Source organism: Barbatula barbatula, assembly GCF_947034865.1.
Source record: "Barbatula barbatula genome assembly, chromosome: 7".
NCBI lineage: Eukaryota > Metazoa > Chordata > Actinopteri > Cypriniformes > Nemacheilidae > Barbatula > Barbatula barbatula.
In genome coordinates this window covers 24,092,706-24,114,715 of record NC_136770.1, presented here as the reverse complement: position 1 = coordinate 24,114,715, position 22,010 = coordinate 24,092,706, and the positions used below count along the sequence as shown (strand labels likewise).

Below are 22,010 nucleotides of genomic sequence, written 5' to 3'. Positions count from 1 at the left end.
CTTCCGTCTAATTGTCTCGTCCCAGATTAAAGTAGTAACAAAGGCCCTTACACTAATCCTCGAATGGCTTCTTTTCAGCCCCCGCAGCTCGCCCTGAGGGGAAGGAGAGGCAGATATCCACAGGAAAGAGCGCAGGTGTCCGCAGGTGAGCGCTTCATTGTTTTAGGGCTCTTAAGGGGTGTGTGTATGTGTTGACGGGCGTATGGCCATGCCCGGGGCTCTACTCCATCCAACAATGGTGGCAAAACAAATGATGAAGGAAAACCTAGCGACCTAAAGCAAGACCGAGAGGTCGAGAGGGGTCAGATGGAAAACTGATTACGAAAAAGGAAAGAGAGTATTTAGTTTGGCACAACAAATGAAGATTGATCATCATTAGCTCATTTAAATGAACTGCATTGGCGGAGGGCGGCTGAATAGAAGCACTTATCTGACTCTTTCATGGGCGTCTTTATGAGCTCCAGTCTGTAACTGAGCTCGCTGCTAGCCTCATATGTATCAAACGCACCACTAAATGGACCGATTCTGTTTATAGGAACTGCGGGCAGGCTGTGGCATAGTCCATGCCCCTGTAAAAAGATAATATGTTCCCTATTAAATGTCCCCCGGATGACAAATTGCTTCCAGAAAAAAAGAAATGGACGTTAAGGAAATGAGCTGTGACACTTCAAAATAGACACCCACTCGGTGTAATTCCTTAAAATCATAATTCTGTTATACTTTACGAGAGGTGAAGAATTTCATTTCCGCTAGACGTTTTTGAACTAATCTATACTTCCTATACTACTTTTTGTCCTTCACTTCGGCACAAAGCGTTTTTTAATGAACAATTTCGTTCCATTTTGTTCTTAAGCACATGTGAACGTGTTGCTAACCATAAACTAAACAAGTTAAGATATTTTTATTAAGTTGACTTAAGTAAGAGCTATTATACGTGTGAGTGTACTACTTGGGCCCACTGGCCTACTTTTTAGTATATTAAAGTGTACTTTTAAGTATACTTCAATAGTAAACTACGTGGTTCACATGGCATACAAATACTCTCTCCTTTTTAAAGAAGTACCCTTATAGCATAATTGAATACACTTTTTTTTGCAACGACTCAGAAGAGCAAAGTTCTGATGAAGTTTGATTTTATTGTTGTGGACTATATTGGCATGATACTAATATACATAATATAGCAATGTTTGAACGATTTTTATTTTGGCACTTGATTAATTAAACAAATTATTAAAGTATGGGCCAATATACACAGCAAACTTTTGTTTGTCCTCATGAAGCATTAGGAGAAGACTTTTGAAAACTGCAGAAATAAAATGTGATAGGAAAATAGCTTTAAGGAGAACCTCAGTGTGGGAGAGAGAGAGAGAGAGAGAGAGAGAGAGAGAGAGAGAGAAGGATGTTAAAAGTGAGTGATTTGGGTTGGCAGGGTTCTGGTGGAGGAGTGTGGTGGTTCTGAAGTCCTCCAGAAAGAGGCGCCAGCGTGTCCGGCAGGGGCCCTGACCATGAGCCGCTTCCTCCCCCCCCAGAGTCACAGCCACAACACCCCCCGAGCTCACCCGCTGGCACGCCGAGGGTTGTTGCCACCGCATGCTTCTTTAATATCCAGCAGAAATTGAAATATCTCTGTGGGTTAGCACACCAACACAAATGTTCAGCATCATGCACGCTGACACATGCGCACACCATTTGGCATCACAACGGCACAAGCATGCAGACTTCACATGCATTTACACACATGCTCGCCACTAAAACATAAATATATAAAAATCATTTGGTCCTCTCATTCATTGCCCAGAGCGGTTAGAGGGACATTTTAACATGATGTTACAGCACGTAATGGGAGGATGAAAAATGCTTAAAGCTGCACAAACCCGTATGGCTTCTAATAGCAAGAGCGAAATGCTTGACCTGGTATCTCCCGCGTAACGCCACACGGTCGGAGGCCTTGTGTTTATTTGAGTCTCGGCGACTTGACGCAAACTGTTCAAGCGAAAATACACCGTGATCGGGACGACAGTGACGGAGACGTCTTCATTCAGTCGTTGTTAAACAATCCAAGCAGGGCAGAAATATAAACACACGGGCAACAGATTTGAAGGACGGATTTTGCCTCCTGTGTTTTCCCAAAGGCAAGAAAAGTCACAGATGAGATTACTGAATGGAAAGACTTTTGGTAAACTCGACTAATCTCATGTGTCTCCTTCAGAGCTTCGGTAGAGATCTCAACAACATCAGGCTGACCCCAAAGTCTGGTCTCATGAGCTTTGTCTGAACGACGACACGCATGCAAGACTGCATGCATGCTGACGTGCTGTTGAGGGACGTGCCGAAATTAACACACGGATTTACCTTGAGCCCATAATGATGCTGATCATTACAGATGAGATTTCCCTTAAACGGCCTGGGTTTGGACCCGGACCGCTCCACTCCATCTCCAGAGCCACCAACCGCTGCTGCCGCCAGAAATAACACGGCAGCGCCACTGCAGTCCGCAGCGCGGCCCACCGCAAGAGCCGGGATCAAAACACACACAAGAAAAGGAAACACAGCACATTGGATGGAAGGAAAAAATTGTTCATATAACTTTACTCGACGTCTTATAAGATACACAGAATCTGCTGATGATTTTGGCTCCTGGTAAAGCCACAAAATTGAATCTACAGACGGGGGCCAAGGCTGCATTGAGCTTGTGTGTGTGTGTCTCAATAGAGGTCTGATGAAATAAATCGCCTGCAGTGGCGGTTCAGAGTAAAATCATTCAGCAATGGCAATTACATTCATAATTCAGACGGCAGTGAACAGATCATCATGGGCGTAGATTAAAGCTTGATAAATGAGACGCAATGGCACGGCCGTGGCAGAGCAATGGTTTTTAGACGGATGTGTTTTGTGTGACGCAATATCGATAGTCAAATGCATTTTCTGCTTTATTTAAAGCATGTTTATGATGACACACAACGTGGTGTGTAATGTAGACGTAGGGGATTGCAATTCAAGAATGATTGTAAAGGATGACAACCTGCCGAAATGCTCTATTTAATGATGAAAATAGGAACTATATCGGTTGTGTAGGAAACTATAATGGTCTCTGGGGGATCCCATCCCATAGAACATACATAAACCTCAGAGGCATCTATATTTTAAAAGAATAGAATACAAACAACTAAGTAAATAAACTAATAAATAAACCAGGTGGAACTAATAAAGATTATTATATTCTATTGGAATAAGGCCCAAAACACATGACACGATGTTAATTGTGTGATGGTTGTAATAGTAAATACCTGATTGCTCTTAATTGTAATTGAAATTAAAGAACTTAGAATGGACGTTTTTCAACTGGGTGTTTTCTCTGTTATAAATGTTCATCTCCATAAATACACACTTGTAATGGGGTTAAGTAATAGCTAACGCTGGTTGGAAGCTCGTGATGAAACAATGCTGCCCCCCTGAGGACACACGAGGGATGTGCACAGAGAAAAAACAACAGAGAAAAGGTTTAAAACATTTTAATAACTACTTATCTCATAACCTTGTTGTGAAGAGTAACTCGTAATAATTTATAATAACTTTTAAATATTTTTTTACATTTCCTTTTACAGATACTGGTGCCTCTCTGGGCAAAACGACGTTAAGGCGTTATGATTGGTCTGATTTTTACATCTGTACCTAAAAACACAAAATGAGTCTTTATGCTTTTTTTACACTTCTGACAGAAACAGTAAAGTTGACTGTGCAAACTTTGTCAACCAAGTTAAATTATATAAAGTATTAAAAGTAGTTAAAGTATTACGCGATCTTTATCTTTAATATTTGAAGAGTGTGGTTCCAAAATGAAATAACTCCAATTTCTAAGGATTTTTTAGACAAAAAATGTTTTTTATTATGTTATCATGTTTTTGTTGTGTTTAATTGTGTTAGCTGTATTTTTAAGTTGTTATGGCTTAAATCAACTGCAGTTTGATTGATATTGATTGGAATGCGCAGTAAAAAAACATGATGTTTGAAAACACGAGTTATCTCATTTTGGAACATAAATGTTAGTAATGCACACCAATACATCTCCGCTAGATGGCGCCATAAACCACGAATACTCACGCTGATAATAAAAGGGACAAACGTCTTTTTTTGGAAAATAAAGTGTAAATATGAAGAGTCAATATTTCTAAGTAAATACATAATTTAATATGATCCCCCTTTTTTATGTACGAAAACTGCAAAAACTATAAATAAATAAATGCGGAAATAAATACATAAATATGTGTATTTAAATGACAAACAATTTATAAATACAGAAAATACGTAAATAATTATTAAATGTGTGTGAAGCTAAACCAATTTTTATTTGTTTCTTTATGTGGTTATTCTCAACACGACATGTAAATGAGAGGGCGTCGATCATGCATCGGAGGGCGGGTCTTGCCAACGCATGCGCATTAACAGGCTAGATGTTGCCAGGAAGCATACTAATGTCCATGTCAATCGTAGCAGTCAACTGACCTAATTTTTGTAAACATGCATTTATCATTTACTCTTAAAAAGCATACGCATTCATTGAACCCGAGTTGATCTTCTAGCGCAGTTAAACGCGCAAGACACGCCCACTGATGCATGATCGACACCCTCTGATACGCCTGTTGCGCCAAGGAAACATAAATAAACGATTATGAATCAAGCATTTTGTTACAAAAATCCAACTATTTATTGTATTTGTATTTTTTTTAAAACATTCAATTACTTCTATACATATTTTAATATAAATATTAGTATTTATACACATATTTATGTGTTTAATTCCGCATTTATTTTGCAGGTTTCGTCCTCCTTACCCTTTAAGCCGTTATGTAATACGCGCTGGTTATACATCAAATAAAGGTGAAGTAGATTCAAGTAAAGGGCGCACTACATGAAAAATGAGATGAAACTATGGAAGTAAATCAAGTAAAAAAACGAAGAAACAATTTCCGTCCAATCAAAGTATGCTGGCCTACATCCACACATCGATCCGCGCGCTCATCGCGTTACATTTCTATTGGCTGCTGTACACAGCGCCGCGTTACGTCATTGGTGACCGTATCACACGTTACATCCATCGAGTCGCGCTTCTGTGCGGATGAATCGTGTGATCGCCGTGATTTCAAGATCTCTAAAGGAACATCTCGCACAACGATAGAGTTCAAGTAAAGAGTGACGCTTGTGGACGGGTCACGCTGGTTTTGGCGGTCTGGTTTATCAGATGTGATCGACTTCACTACCGAGTCCGACAGCACATGTTGAACAGACAGAACCGTGTAAACGCGAGTGTTTGTCGGGGATCAGAGCAGCATGGCACCGTGGAGGATCGCGTTCATCGGTTTACTGTGGGGTGAGTCCATCTGCTCCATTGAAATCCACGTAAATCCTTCACGCGCTTAAAATATGACGTTGCGTTTTCAAATGTCAATGTTCTTATGCATTACGCGTTTTATTATAATCAAACAGCATTCTCCTATATTTCAAAGAACCGCGGTATCGCTGTGTTTATCACAAGAATATGCACACACTACGGTATTTCCGCGTGGGTTCATTGACATGTATCGTGATATTGTACTGTACGTCAAAACATATTGAGTAAGTTACCTTGTGTCTCGATATATGACACGTCAATCATTACCATCCTTACGTATTGCCACGGTACGGTTATCGTGTCAGTACCGCGGTATTTATGTGGCCGCACGCAGTAACGTAAGTTGTGTGTTTTGTTTTTACTCCGATACCGTGGAATATTTCTGTGGGACTGGTCGTAATGGACGAACGAGAGATTGCAGGCTTGCGTTTTGCTCTTTATGGGACGTTTTCGATGCGTTGACATGTCTTTAAATGTTTCGTGCAATTTTCAAGAATGACGTCACAGTTGTACAGCACACATAAGCTGTCCAGGATTTCCGGCGGCCTGCTGCTCCAGTTGAGTTTGAATTAGGACTGTGATCCGCTTAAAGGGATGCGTCACCCAAAAATGAAGACGCTGTCATCGTTTCCTCTCCTTCCAGTTGCTCCACGTGTGTATAAATGTCGTTGTTTTGGTGAACACAGAGAAAGATATTTGGAAGAATGCATAGTTGGAATAATGACCGTATCATTTTTTTGTGTGAAGAATGTTGGACAGCAAACTGTTCTGGGGCACGTTTGACTACCATTGTTTTTTTCATACTGTGGGAGTCAATGGGGGTCGAGATCTACTTTGTTATGAGCATTATTCCAAATATCTTCTGTTTTCATCAGAACTAAGGTATTTATACAGATTTGAAACAACTGGAAGGTGAGTAAATGATGATATCCCTTTAAAGATCCTTCTAATGTCGGGTCATTACGATAAAAATGTGAGAGTGGTCGTACCCCGCGATGAGACATCAAAACTACAACCTGCCGCCTGCCACAGAACGTAGATTACACAAAATTACACATAGTGTTATCAGAGTAGAACTGGCGTAACCTTTCTCCAGTGTCATCAAATAATAGAAACGTTTAACACAGTCATTATTTTACAGCTTTCACCTCAGCTACCGTTGATATATCATTGATAGCTACAATGCTTACGTTCATTTTAAACACTTTTAATGTTCATGTTTCGTGTGGGCTTCTCAGTAACTGATGCTTTGGTGAAAACTGTGGTCAGCGTACGACATGGGGAAACGTCTCGACACGTCTCGTTTTTCAGGTTTTGCATTACAGGAGAACGAATGCATCATCACACCCAACCGCTTGTGTTGACAGCATAACAAAAGCTTAGTTTATCTCACCAGTTAATCACCAGTCAGACGTCAGACAGGTTAAGGGGAAACTGTATTGCATCATATAGGGCATGTTTTACCACGGGGCTGTTGAATGCTTCAATCTGATTGGTTGTCAAACGTCCAGGTCTGCCGACCGAATTACAGTTCCGTATCACTTCGCCAAGTTTAAACAACAGAAAGGTTATAGTTCAACCTACAGGCCATCACCTCACACTGCACCCTGCTCTCGATCTGATGTTTATAATGTCAAACTTTACCGTTAATGAAAACGCTTGCACGATTACGGTTTAATAAACAAAGCATTTAAAAAACAATATTGTAATACATACACTGAAATGGAATAAATCAAATGCATGAATAAACCCTGATAGCCTTCGTCTCACGTCGTGGCCGCATTATTCGTGGTCTGAATTTCCTCAGTTGAATCATAAAAGATGTGTTCAGCTGTGACATCAGGGTGGGGTTGGCAGAATGGGTTTACTGTTGTATATTACCCCATTCATTAAAACGCATACATTAAGACTGGGGCACCAAACAGAATAGACAATAAGACCTCTCTCTCGCCCGCTCTCTCTCGCTCCTCTCTCTCTCTCTCATTCCGCTCTCTCTCTCAAAAGATGTAAAAAACAATCCAACAACAGAAGTATTTTTAAAAGATTGTCTGAAGCGGATATCATCATGTTTTAAATGTATAAAACTATTTTACTTTTTAAGTTAACTTGCTTAAAGGCTTTTAAAATTGTTACCTTAGAATGCTCTGTTTCTATCTACATACCGATTCGATTCAATGATTATAGATTTTATGCAATTGCTATAGATATTTTTTTAAAGATCAGATTACTATGGTGAATTAAACATTGAAATGAAGATATTGAACTTTATTTTTGGGAACACTTGGGTATATTGAAACAGAACAGTCGCATTATACGTTGATCAAACAAACAAAAAAAGTCCCAAAATTAGCTGTAAAGAGATTCATATGAACCGCTGCCTTCTATGTGAAAGTGATGAGAACTTCGCAACGCATTCGCCGTGTTTACTTCCTGTTTGTTCTTTTAGAGTTCCATTGTTGTGTGTGTCGTGAGGTTTCTGTCCCGACCGGTCCGCTGTACCGGGTGGCCGGGTTCTCGGTGTCCCTGCCCTGCACTGTGGCCGGATATGAAGGTGCACGGATGCAGGACTTTGAGTGGTTCCTGTACCATGACAATGCCAAGGATCTGCAGATCGGAGTGGTGTCCACGCGAGATGCGGGGTTCCCGTACGCTCCGTTCCAAGATCGCGTGCGGTCGGGCGAGGTTCGTGTGGAGAGGGATTCGGGCGACAAAGCCAGACTCATAATCCAGAGGCTCCGCCCAGAGGATCAGGGACGATATGAGTGTTACACGCCCAGCACTGACACCCGTTACTTGGGGACCTACAGTTCATCAGTGGATGTCAAAGGTGGGTGACAGGAAATGAAAAACCAACGATCACTAATAAATTAAAGTTTGATTTTGTTTGTAATGTATTTCTTTTCCTAAAGTGATTCCAGACACGCTGCTGATAACACACACTCGCATTTTGAGCGGCCAGCCGGTGATCGAGGGGGCGGAGCTGCAGCTCACCTGCGCAGCATCCATCCAATCAGAGCAGCACACTCACGTGTCGGTCACATTCGGTGTCAGGGGCACCAAAGGGGCGGAGTCAGCGGGTCACAACCTCAGAGAAATCATCTCCTTTGACCGTGATCTGCGCGTGACCCTGGGCCGAGGCGGAGCGTACGAGAAGAGATACAGAGATGGAGAGATCGCTCTAGAAAAGAGGAATGGAGATGGAGGGAGGGATCTGTACGTGCTGAAGATGAGCACGCTGGCACCGGAGGATTCTGGGGCGTATTTTTGCGAGGCCGTGCAGTGGATCAGAGACCCGGCGGGCAATTGGGAACGCATCGCGCAGAGGACCATGGAGCTTGGGAGTCTTAGCGTTCAACCACTTGGTTAGTCACAACACTGAAACCGAATTTGTTTGCTGTATGTGCGATTTGTTAAACTTCCTGTTAATTTGCTGTTTATTTTCACAGCGGACACGCTCACCGTACGCTCGAGACCAGAAGGTGTCGTCTCGCTGCAGACCGGCTCTCCGCTCACCCTCACCTGTCAGGTGTCCGGCGTTGGCGCGTGGAACCGCTCTGCGCTCCTTGTCCAGTGGATGCGGCGTGGGCCGGCAGGGGGAGTCGAGGTGGAGGTGGCACGCATGGGCACTGACGGCGTCGTGAGCTGGGGTGATGATGCCAGCAGGGCAGGAGGGGGCAGTATGGAGAAAGAGGCGGATGGGAAGTTTTCTCTGCGGCTGTTTTCCGTTCACCCTGCAGATGCCGGGCTCTACCGGTGTGCTGTAAGCATGTACGCCGGACGGCTGACACCGGGACCGTCGAGCCCAGCTACGATAACGCAGAGATCGGAGTGGGTCACTGTTATCTTGAAAACTGAAGGTGCGTGTGCAAGTAGTCCATTTTGTGGGGGGATCTCACACAAGCTGTACTACACGCAAACATGAACATGTGCTTTTGTGCTCTTTCAGATGTGCGTGTATCCGCCACCATCGATCTGCCCCATCGCCCGCTGCTAAAACGTGGCAGTACGGTCACACTGCTCTGCAACGTCTCTGTCCTGACCACCGGTTCTGCTCAGGTGGAAGTGCAGTGGATCCAGAAACCAGAAGACCCCGAGAGGAAAGACGTCATGCTATCAGAGGACAGCGGAGGACGGGTCCTGGCGACTCTGACATACAACGGCCTGACGCGGATCTACAGCAACGGCAGCGAGTTGAGCGTCGACCGCGTGTCGCCCGGTTGTTACAGGTTGAGAGTTTTCTCGGCCCGCGATGAGGACCAGGGTCACTATCTGTGTCAGGTGGAGGTGTGGTCACAGGACCCTCACGGCGGGTGGTACAACACGGGGGGCAGAACGGAATCGAGGACCGTACATTTGTACCTGTATGCACGAGGTAAGCACTTTTGTTTCCTTTCTAACCGCGTCGAAGTTTAGCGTGAAGCTGTGGTGCAGTGGTTAGTGCTAGTAACGTTCTTTATTAGCATGATTGAGTATTATCAAATATTAAAATAAGGTGCAGGTGAATAATAAAATAAGTTGTGATGTATAAATTAATAATGAAATATTTAAACATTAAAAATGGGTGAAAGTGGGAAAAACATTGCGCGAGTACAAGGATTGTGTTTGATAATCGCACTTTGCGTGTCTTTCCCTCTTTCTTTGTTCCCCCATCATTTTTTGTCCCAAAAAAAACACAAATTGTCTTGCACATGCACACATGTCAATAAAATGACAATACCTGATTGCGACGTATAATATAGACCTGTTATAAACACAACAAGAGTTTATGAAAATGTGTATGTTTTCATATCCATTATTGATTTTGTCAAATAAACACCAAAATGGCAACAAGTTAAACATACTGCTGTTAACAAGCATTTGGAAAGTGAGTTTTAGTTTACCGGATGACTAGTTGTTGACATTTGTTTTAATGTGTTTAACTTGCAGTTGCTGATCTGCTGCTCTTTCCTCTGGTGATCGGCGTGTCGTCTGCTTTGTTTGTGGGCGTGTTGATCATCGCGACCGTCACGTGCTGCTTCATGAGCAGACTGGCGAGGCAGCGATCTCAAATAAGGAAGTAGAAAACAGACATTCAGTGAATGGAATGAACGGCCGGCTTAGCTATCTTGTCACACTTGATTTAAGTGTGCATTCGGAAAGGTACAGCAAATATCTGGAATGTTCATCTTCACACTTCTACGTGTGTGCATGACAACAGTCGTATGTTCACAAATGCACGCGGACTGCTGTGACATTTTGTTTATGCGTTTGTATCCACTCCACTTTTGGCAACCGCCCTGCTCGGAGAGGAACGAGGTACGGATGTAAATACCCTCCTGTGTTTAAACTCAATGCGGAAGATCCAGCAGACGTTCAGAACTGAAATCCCTCACACAAAACATGTGTCGTGATGTAAATCTCTGTTAAAGAATGACGTGTGTATACGGCAAGCCGTCGTTTTATCAGTCATTTTCACGACCAAACCTCCTTTGGTCTCGATGGTCCAGCGACCTGCCGGATTTCTTCTAGTTTACTTTATTCTTAACCAAGATAATGTCCAGGTCATTTCACCAAGCCAAATTTCTAAAGAAATAAATCATATTTGGATTATATTTTTGCAAAAGTGTAGAAGCAATGCTATTCTTATTTATATCATTCATACAGTGACTGCATAAATAATAGTACTGCAAATACTACCTAATGTACTTTATGAGAATACGTTTTTATTTTGTCTTTAATGTGAATCACATTCTTAAAAAGTCTTGAAATGGGCTTCATTTGACCTGGACTGTCTTGTCAGTTTCGTTTGCCTGAATGCAACACAGATGTGAGCAAAGGGATCAACCACTAAGAAAACAAAGCAAAAACATGCTGTTGGGAATTCAGATATATACAGTATATATCTACAGTTTACAGACCTGAGAAGAAGCGAGATGATGTGAGACGACACACTTTCACTGGAGATCTGTGACTGTGCCGGACGTCTACTTGACATTCTGCCGAGCAACCCAAAGCATTTATGCTGTCAGAGTTTCCTACTGCTCGTACAGAAATGATGTAGAGCGGGACCGGATCGTCCCTTTAAAATGATATAAAATGTCTTGTTAATCTTGAGTTTTTAGTTTACAGTTTTGTGCATCTGGGTCATTCTGCCAAACGGATGTTTAATACCGACTTTATCCCAACATGTATGAATCATTATTAATTTACCCTCATGTGTGGCAAATCTTTGTTTTTGTGTGTTTTGGTCTTATTCAAGCATTTTGTGAATGGGAAAAGTCACTCGTTTCAAAGAATGACCCGAATGTTCAAGTCATCCGGACTTCTCTTTAAAGCATTGAAGTTTGTCGTTATGAAACGATTTTGAATCTGTCTAAATGGGTCATTTAAAAAGATGTCCTTTTTTGCTGTCGATCCCTCGTTTATAGTCACAGATTTGACTGTGATGTTGTCTTTACTGTGACCTTTGCACTCTGTTATTGTACTTTGAGAGAAAACAGGATTTCTGTTTTTATTTACAGCGTTCAGATGCTGAAATCTGATTTATCCTCTTATGCAATGATGTCACGTGACCGACGGCTAAATGACAGTCAGAATATGAATCCTCTGTCATCATGCGTTTATACTGATTCAGTCCTTTTATGATGCTTTTCATCATCTCATTAATCAATCGTAATTGGATTGCGTGTTTGTTCAACACCAGGATGTGTTTTAATACCTGGGGAATGATCCGTAAGCGCTCGTGCTTATCTGTCGATCGTCTGGCACGTTTGGTCTGCTCATGCTTTTTATCACTCCAGTCGTCAATGTTATTGGAAAACCCCCGTCCTGAACCCACTCACAAGGGATTCATCGCGGGATCTAACAAAAAGTCATAAGGATTTTACAAGATGGCTATTTTGTATGAATTGTATAATGCGAACAATACGAAAATGCATTATTGTCAAAGAAGCAGTAATGTAGTCCCGACCTTAACCTTTCCCTGAACTCACGAATGAGATGTTATACAAATGAACCACGTTGTAAAATAGTTAAGATTGTGTTAGATATTCAGTATTAATATAGCGGTTTAACAATGTTTAGCAATGTTCATTTCATGCGAAACAAAATGATCACTCGCAAGCATGTGTGATTGATGTGATGTTTACAAACCATTCCAGAATACACGATTCCTAAAACACTTTGGTCGAGGACTTTATTAATAACTTGCACTAATAAATCTTGTATAGTACAAACCACAAACTTTAAGAATGTAAATGATTACATTTAAAGGGAAAGTTTACCCCAAATAAAAATGCGTCGTCATTTATTCCTCATGTGGCTGTAAATATGTATTCGACTCTTTCTTTAGTGGAACACAAAATAAGTTATTCTGAGAATGTCTTTTGTGTTCATACATTGGAAGTCAATGTTGTTTGGTTCTTCAAAATATCTTCCTTTGTGTTCTGCAGAAGAAAGAAACGAAATGTTTTTCTCGTGGACTCAATGAACTTCCTATGTTTGTTATTTAATTCATAATCCAGAAGTCGTGTTTTGTTTTGAAGGCTTGTAACACTTGCACTGCATTTTGGGAGATTTTGCTGTATACCGTCAGTGGTTTTTGTTCATTTCTCTTGTGTAAACTGTGCGACAGGTTCCTAAATAAAATTGCCCTCATATAAGGAGACGTCGGGTTTTATTGGATGTGCATTGAGGTCTGTTTACAGTCTGAGAGCAAATGCTGTTTCATTATTCATAACAATTTAAGCCCCAAAAGGAACATTCGGTCATCATTTACTCATCCTCTTGTCATTTTAAACTTGTATCTGTATGACTTTCTTTCCTCTGCAAAACTATATTTTGAAGAATGTTCAACGTTGGTCCCCATTCACTTCTATCGTATGAACACAAAACTATGGACCAAGGGTTTTCTGTTACCAACACTTTAAAATCTCTTTTGTGATTTGCAGGAGGAAGTTATACAGGTTTGGAATTACATGAGGGTGAATAAATGATGACACAATTTTAGTTTTTGTGTGAACGATCCCTTAAAAAGTACATGAGTTTGAGTACATACTCTTGCTTTAACAAGAACAAACAGTCAAACTGTCATGAAGAAGTCCTTATCCGTGTTTCAAAGAGCGTCTCTTGTGCATCAGTTAAAGTCAGAACACACACGACCTGAGTTCATACCCTCAATGTGCCACATTTGCTTACATTTACATTTGTGACCTGGCAACCTTACATATGCCGAATCTAGAATCGTTCCGCTTTTATGTCTAATCTTGCTTTAAAATGTTTTAAAACGTTAGTACCAGAAGGAGCTTTATTACCAAGTATGTTTACACACACACAGATTTTTACTCGGCGACTGGAGCTTAGTGCAGAAGAGAGATTACACGTGCTGCGAATGCAGACTAAATTATTTGTATTATTACACATTAAATCTCTTTGTTTTTTAAAATAAAACCGCTGAACTAGATGTTGACTAGAGAAAACGTTCTGCCATTTCCAACTCGGGATAGACTGCGAAAAAAAACATTTACTCTAAACATTAATTTTCCCCATTTCTAATGATTTAAGGATAAATAGTAAATTGTTTTTTCCATTTTACGTGTACAATATTTTCACTTTTTTGTAATTTGATAGACTGTATAGTAATTTTTTTAATGTTCTGACAGCTGGGGTACCAGGAATAAACAGTAAAATAACTTTAAGGGGCACTCTTGTCAATTTGCGGCCTTTTTCTGTCATTTTACGGTTATTGACCGTATTCCAAAAATACATCAAAAATGCTGTACGAAGGGGTTTTCTTTTACCTCTTTTTACGTTAAAAACTGATAAAAACAACAGTTTCTGTATAGTGTAGATCTAAAACTTATTTGTGTGGAAGAAATAAATAGCAAATGAAAGCGAGAAGAGGAAACCAAGACACATTTACCATTAAAATGGGACTCTATGAATGTGCGATAAATGTTTTCTAAAGAAACGTTCCTCTTATAGTTGAATAAAGCAGTGGGGAAGTTTTGAGGAAGTTGTGATTAAATGTGCATGCGTGTGATTGTTGCGATAACTTCTCGTTGTCAAATGAGATTCTCTAGTCTTCAGATGTTTTTCGATGTGGTTTTCTGTGCCTTCCGTTTCTGCATGAGGATTTCTGTATTTCATCAACTTAAAATACCACAGTTTATTTAAATGTCAACAATTTTCCTATCGAATTGATTGGACTATATAGACACATCGGTTTAAGTATGCATTCATGTCAACTAATAATTTACAGAAAGACAAATATGCTACATTTTATGCATTAAATATTACATCATACGTTGTTTTTAAAAACTAGTCTACAAATGTCATTTTAACCTTAGTGGCTCTAACGAACATTAATCGAAGACGTTTCACTTCTGTCTAGTTTACATTTATTTACATTTCGCATGGTTCTTCTCTGTCTAAGCAGATCTTTCTCTGTTTGTTCAGTCCGGTCGGTCAGCGATGTGTCTTCACTGATAGCTGCATGTCCATGATCGGGGTGTCACCAGCTCCCAGAAGCTTGTCTGTTTGAAGAGAATACATATACAACATGAAGTCATGGTCTTTCACTGTTTCAAGATGTTTTTAGGGGCTTTCATTGGACAGAACTGTATGCAGGGCACGGGCATCTGTTCTGGTGTAATTCTTACCCCGGTACGCGGGCAGTGAATCTGGGCGTACCATTCCAGACAGTACAGACACACATGAACCCCCTGACCGATGAACAAACACGTCCACATAATGACGTTCCACACCGGGCTCTTCCTCTTGTCATTCAGGGTAAAGTTAAACACCACTGACAAGTAAAAAACAAACCGATCACCGTGTGAATGAAACCAAAGCAGCTGTCAATCAAACTCATCTGCCTTCATTCTCTCACCTCCGATTCCAGCGAATGTACAGAACATCACCGGGTAGAAGAAACCGAAGCCCAGGGTGAAGACGTATTCATGAACCAAAGCAGAAAGCGCAAATACTGAGAGTGTGGCCATAGATCGACACTTCTCACCCAACAGCTGAAACGTTGAGAACAGTCAGTGTCTGTCATACAGATGTCATATTTCTTTGAGTTTACGTTATGCACGTACCCAGAGGAAGTCTCGATAACCATAGTAGTAAAGCCAGTCGTGTACGACGATGTTCCAGGTGCGATAGTAATTTGTGAAAGAGGTTGAATTCCACCAATCCTGAGCACACGAGCAAAAAAGACAAAGGAACGTTTTAGAAATGCATCAGTTTGCTCTTTGTCAATTTTAAGCCATCTGCATTTAAGAATATAGCCTGAAGAAGGCTGGTATTACAAAGCAAGTCTTACATTATTAACCTAAAACGGCAATGTTGTCTTGTCTTTTAAATGTATGTGTTTTAGAACTCTTCTTACGTAAATCATGATCAAAACGGTGATCTATTTTGATGACAAAAGATCAAAGTTCAAATTGAGCAAGTGACACGGAAATCGGCCAAAAGTTGTTTGTTAATATTGATGTAAGACACGAAACAGATCCTATTGGTGCGTCCCTATTGCTTGATATCATGGTTTTCAGAATAAATAATATTTTTTTTGCAGTTTGTAGTGTAGGGTGGCTGTAAATCAAATGATGGGAAAAGTCCTAACCCACTACAACATTGTCGACATCATCTCGAAATGATGTGAAAACGCAGAAAGGTTTGTGTGATGGTTTGGTGTAGGAGTACGTTGAGGGTTAGGGATGTAATATACAGTTTGTACAGTATAACAGTTTTTCTCGATTGCTAACATGTAATTCATGAAACAATTCACTGTTCTTTTACAACTATAAACACATTCTCAGAACAATACACCGACTTGTACAAACCCAACACAAAACAAATAGTGAAAAGATCTGAATGATTCTGTATCCGGTAAACTATAGCGCGCGGACACCCTCAAATTTGGGATTGTCAAGTTTATTAAAAGCATTTTAAACATGTTCTGTGTTTTTGCAGAACTAGACGACTACTTATAAAAATATTTTATAAGAAATTGCGACAACAAAATTGAGCCCAAGGTGCATAGGATGCCATGTTTATTGATATATTTATGCAATTGTATTCTGTATTGTGATGCATTCCCAGTTTAGATTGTTCTTTGGTTTTGAACGTTTCTTGTATACTTCATCCACTTTCATCTAAGATTACAGTATTTTACATTGTTGCATTTAGCTTTTTTAGGTTGTGTATTGTAACAGACACTGAGCTGTCAAATGACTATATTTTTTAACCCCAAAAAGATGTTTTAGTAACAGTGTCTTCAATTGATCTGGTGTTGTTGTGCGAGTATTTCATGAGCGTGTCGCGTTTTGGGGAAATGTTAGCTTGTCAGCAAGTTTGGATATTGACCTGGAAAATAGGATGTTGAGGGAATCGAGCGAGAAGTTGTGGATTTGTGTTTAGAGATTCGACAAAAGGAGCCGCCATTTTAAGAAATGTTTAAGCAATCGAGAAAAACTCATTACGTCCGTCTAACGTCCCACAGTGTGTGTTAAGTGTTCCTTTACTTTGTAAAACATCCGGTCAGCAAAACGCAGCATCTCGGCGAAGGCGTTGAGCCAACAGTGTAGAAAGGCGTAAAATCCCAACATTAAAATCAGCATACCTGAGATACAAGACGTCAGGCATCAACGTCACCGTCTTTAAACTATTGAGTCTTACTTTGTGTTTGTCTTATGAAGATACCTGGAAAAGTGGCATGAAACAGAGCCAGTATGAGTGTTCGTGTGCTGAAAGCTTGACTGCTCTTGTTCATAAACACGGGGATGCACAATCGCACCAGGATGAAGTACAGATAGAACACGCTGCCCAAAATCTGCAGACCAAAACAAAACATAACATAGTCAAGTCCCGAATATACAGTATATGGCATTATATAATCATTTCATTATTGTATTACTGTTACAAGCATCTGTACAAACTGTACTTCTTTTTTTCAAATTAAATGTCTCGTTTTTAAATGTTTTGATAGTGTTATTCCATTGATTATGAGTAAACATTGAACCCCACCTTTAGAAAGTTATTGCCAACACAGTCCCACCTGATGTACGAGTTTCTGAAAGGGTCATAGGACAACAAACACTGAAGATGTTGACTTTTAACGTTGTTGTATTTCGTAACAGAGTTGTGTGTTGGTTACCGTGGATAAACTTCCCGATAGATCAGCGTCGGACAAAATAAAAAGTAGAGATAACTGTGCAGGGACGGATATCTCAACTGCTCACCTGAAACAGACGATGGATTCAGGGTCATGGTATAAACCTTCTGATGCTGGTGAAATTGGTAAACTTCTAGTATTTATTAATAGAAGTATGATTTACCCTTCAGAGGTGTGTTTCTGAGAACAACTGGTACCGTCTCACGAATGAACGAGTAGCTTTTCATCACAAATCTGATCTGTAGAGCAAATACAGGATTTATTTCTCCATCCATCGCTGTGACAGCTCCTTCTTTCACTTCACATTTCAGTTCACATGTATATGAGGCGACTTCTTTTTCGCTGCAGGTCCAAGCATTATTTTGACTTTATTTTGACGTTTATTCAAATGTTGTCCATTTGACCTCTGACCCCACAAGCAGCTGTTCACTCTTTTCTTTGTGGTTTTGAAGCCAGCAATTGGGTGACCTAATTTATTTTATTTTATTCGGCAGACTTTGGTCCCTGGACCTCAAATAAATTCAGTACAAACCGCTGGTCATTTTGATCTTGGCAGCCGATTTAGTTACACATTAACTTATTTGACCGTTATCGTCATGTCACATCAAACGTTTATCCTTCTCTGACGGCCATATACATATACCTGTTCTAATATGATGATGAATCGTGACGCGGGCGGCAGCTGGTACCGCAGCACTACATACACTGGAAATATTCCCAGCATGCTCAGCTGTGCCGCACACAGGATCAGAGCCGCCCCTGCTATCACTCGGGTCCTCTTCTGACTGCTGTGATACAGTCCACCCCAAACTCTCACAACGTGATACGGCCCGAGCAATGTGTAACCAAACATAAGACCCCAGGCCCATATGACTGTACTCAACTGACCAAAAGCATACAAAAACAAATCTAAGTCCAGCACCAGTCTGAAATATACAAATAAAAATCAATTAGTCACCAATCTGTTTAAGAAGTAGAAAGATGTGAATTGCAGTGAGTTTGTGTTTGTTATAGACCGTTTCATCTGACACGCGCGCTTCTGACCCCCAGTTAACTTCCGATGGCTATGGCGTCTAATAACTAGTTATATGTTATTTAATTTGTTCATATTCATTTGTAATATTATTTTACTGTTAATAAATAAACGATTTGTTGAATGGGTCGTGTAGTGTTGACGCATTTAAACAAACCATATGTTGGTTGAGTTTGGTATCGCAGTCTAAATTCAAAATATTGGCGAGACATGTTTAGCCATCTTACGGTTCTTCTCGGTTTCCTTTGATTGTTATCAGAAATACTTCACTTGTTTGTGTATGTGTACCGGAAGTTCAGTCGGGGTCATAAAAGTGACGTTTGTTTACGTTGTTAAGATGAAACCATCCATATACACACAGTACACACAGAACGATGATGTCACACACCTGCCCTGGTCGATGTAATCCACTGCCAGAGTGCTCAGGGCGAAGAGAAACAGAGCAGCGACGAACATGTGATAAATGGTCCTGATGTGACTGATCTCAAATAACTCACTAGAGAGACAGACCAAGAGATAAAGACAATCTGGATTTGGATCAATTTGATGAGAAATGTTTGAGTTCAAATCTGAGCTCAGATTTAGTTGACATCTCTTCTCAAACTCTCATTTGTCACATTTGTCTGATTTCAGGGTATTTTAATCACGTGAAATATCTCAGACGCCGATGAGATGCGATTTTACTTTTAAAAAGACTTACCTTTGTGGTTCAACTTTATATTATTTTCCACCCTATATGTAAATATATTAACACGACTGAAGAGTGAAGTCAGATCAGAACTCACTCAAGCAGAGAACATCTGGCCACAAACACCTTCCCTTGCTCCAGTTTGTGCCTGAAGATCAAAATGTATCCATGAAAACATCCTCGTCTTGACCTGACACGCTGCATTGAGAGAACAGGATGTGACATCACAGAAACTCTCACCTGCTGTTACAGTTGCCCTTCCTGTCGTTGTTTGATGGTGTGTTTTGCTTGGAGTCTGTGAGCGCTTTGTCCAAAACTTTATTCAGTTGATGTTTAACCTCGTTGATCACATCGGCTTTGATCTTCTGCTTCACAAACACAATGATGTGATGCTTTAGGATCTGTATATGAACTCCCTTTCACATTTCATCTTTACAGCATCTCACCTCAATCTCATCTCTCCTCTGTGCCATTTCCTTCATATAAATGAGATTATCATCTATGAACAGACAAAATACATGATGTTAACTGAATACATTATCACCGTAACTGTACAGCGAAGCAGAGAAAAAGCATCAGACTTACAGTTAATGAAGCCGTTCTTTCGAGGTGGATTCTCACCAGAAGCTTTTGCACTCGTGCGACGTACCACACCGCTGCTCATGTCTTCTGTAGGGGGTTTAAGTCCGCCAGAGTTTACTTGTGTGAGTTCGATCCAATACAGAAGAATCATTATTGATATTGACATTTACGCATTTGGCAGGCGCTTTTATCCAAAGAGACTTACATTGCATTATACTATACATTTGTATCTAAGTATGTGCAACCCCCTGAGATCAAACCCACGACCTCGGCATTGCTAGCGTCACGCTCTAACCGCTGAGCTACAGGAAAACTGAACTACAGAATAACTTCAATAACACCGGTACCCAGAGTAACTGGATGGAGTGATTGATTTACACCAAAATAGAAATTTCATTTGTTCAGTCTTGTGTACTGTGAAAAAATCTGTTAGACAAACGTACGTTTTCTTTCAGCTGGAGCTACAGAAACGTAAAATAAAAAATATTTCCTGTAAAATTACAGGATATAATGATATATATTAAATAGTTTTACCAGTTTGTCTTGTAAATTTGCGACCTTTTCTGTAATTTAATAGTTTTTGACAGTGTTTCAAGCGCCAGAAATAAACGGTAAAGCAAAGGAGTATTTTTTCCTGTAAAATTATGTTTCCCCAGTTTTTCTTGAAAATAAGTTGTCTTTCACTGTAATTTTATAGTTTTTGACTTAATATAAAAAGAATCTGTTATAAAAATCTTGTTAAAAACTTAATTTTCTCACAGCTGGGGCGCCAAATATTCCGCCTGTAAAATTATTCTGAAATTTTACGGGGTTTTTACCGCATTTTAAAAATACATGTAAGAGCTTTAAAACAATTTATTTTTACATTATACTTTGACAAAATAACAGAACAAATGGTTAAATTCTGTTTTTTTAACACCTTGTGCTGTATTTTACACATAGAAGATATTCTGAGATATGTCTATGTGGTTTTGTGTTCATAATGGAAGTCAATGAGGTTCAGTCTTGTTTGGGTAACCAACATTCTTCAAAATATCTTCTTTTGTGTTAGCAGAAAAAAGACTCAAATCGAACTTCGAAATGACACAAGGATGAATAAACAATATATTTGGGTCAACTATCCGGTTGAGTTGACAAAGTGGTGTTATAAAGACATCATATCTGATGTCTCAAACATGCTTCCACGTGTTGATCTGAAGTTACCTGTGCTATATTTTCCCGCAGCAGGTGCATGACCCTGTCATTACAACTAGATTACACAACTGAATGTAAACACACCGATAATGCTGGAATTTTGAGGGGTCACCCAACAGAACACTGATATAGACCAGATATCCTAACCCAAGCTAACCTCGCTCAAATCTTGTTGACTCAACATTGTACTGAATGTACTATTTTTATACGTGTATGTTTGTACCGTGTGCACCTCAGATACTTTCTGTCTGTATAAGTATCATAAATAACCGTATACATAAACAACTGGCAAACTACATTTTGAAACGACTTAATTGGACATTTACATGTGAATCTATGAAAATCTCACAGCAAATGAAGGTCAAAGTTCATCCCTAAATGGTGAAATTATATTTTGCATTAAAGTAAAAAATCTTTTTGAAGACTACTTTAATTTCATGGCAAATATATACCTTTTGAATTCTCATTATTATATGATTGACTCTTTGGAGTTTTCATTTTAAAATAAAATGAGCAGAATAAATAAAATGATGAATGAAGTAAACCACTTTAATAATATTCTTCTTTGGATTACAGAAAAAAGAGTTTTGCTTTATGCAATACGAATTAAAGGAGACATTTAGCTTAATTTTCATGAAATAGCTACAAGTATTGATGATGAATTCAAAATATTCTTATAATGGGTTGAAATCTAACCAAATATATACATGATAAATACATATTATGTAATACATATTAAAAGTCCCCAACACCCTATCATTGAACGTTGACTTATAACATGCATCATTTTTTCTAAACACAAAGTTTTAAAAACCCAGAAAATTGAAAAACCACAACTCACCTTTCACACGTTCCTCAAATATAAGCGTAATGTCTGTAGCGTGTGTGGCGGAGGTCGAGTTTAAATGCGTGTCTGTCTGTGAGTGTATATGAGCTTTGCTCTGTGTTAAAACATAAGGTCACACACACA

The 22,010-nt window shown here is 39.9% G+C and overlaps 2 protein-coding genes across 2 annotated transcripts; one reads left to right on the top strand and one right to left on the bottom strand.

The window, feature by feature from the left end:
- The first annotated feature begins 5,061 nt into the window (after positions 1-5,061).
- igsf8 (immunoglobulin superfamily, member 8) lies at positions 5,062-13,027 on the top strand. Its single transcript, XM_079461093.1, has 6 exons — positions 5,062-5,368; positions 7,836-8,216; positions 8,299-8,751; positions 8,836-9,246; positions 9,336-9,761; positions 10,316-13,027. Exons 1-6 carry the CDS (start codon positions 5,329-5,331, stop codon positions 10,447-10,449), a joined length of 1,845 nt encoding a protein of 614 aa, XP_079317219.1. The 5' UTR covers positions 5,062-5,328; the 3' UTR covers positions 10,450-13,027.
- soat2 (sterol O-acyltransferase 2) lies at positions 13,028-21,965 on the bottom strand. Its single transcript, XM_079461094.1, has 16 exons — positions 21,882-21,965; positions 19,850-19,963; positions 19,711-19,763; positions 19,505-19,632; positions 19,362-19,412; positions 18,965-19,072; positions 18,187-18,469; positions 17,707-17,782; positions 17,526-17,610; positions 17,396-17,441; positions 17,072-17,201; positions 16,894-16,991; positions 15,466-15,564; positions 15,258-15,393; positions 15,028-15,173; positions 13,028-14,901 (listed from the first exon to the last, which is right to left on the bottom strand). Exons 2-16 carry the CDS (start codon positions 19,926-19,928, stop codon positions 14,848-14,850), a joined length of 1,572 nt encoding a protein of 523 aa, XP_079317220.1. The 5' UTR covers positions 19,929-19,963; positions 21,882-21,965; the 3' UTR covers positions 13,028-14,847.
- Between the last annotated feature and the right edge of the window lie 45 nt (positions 21,966-22,010).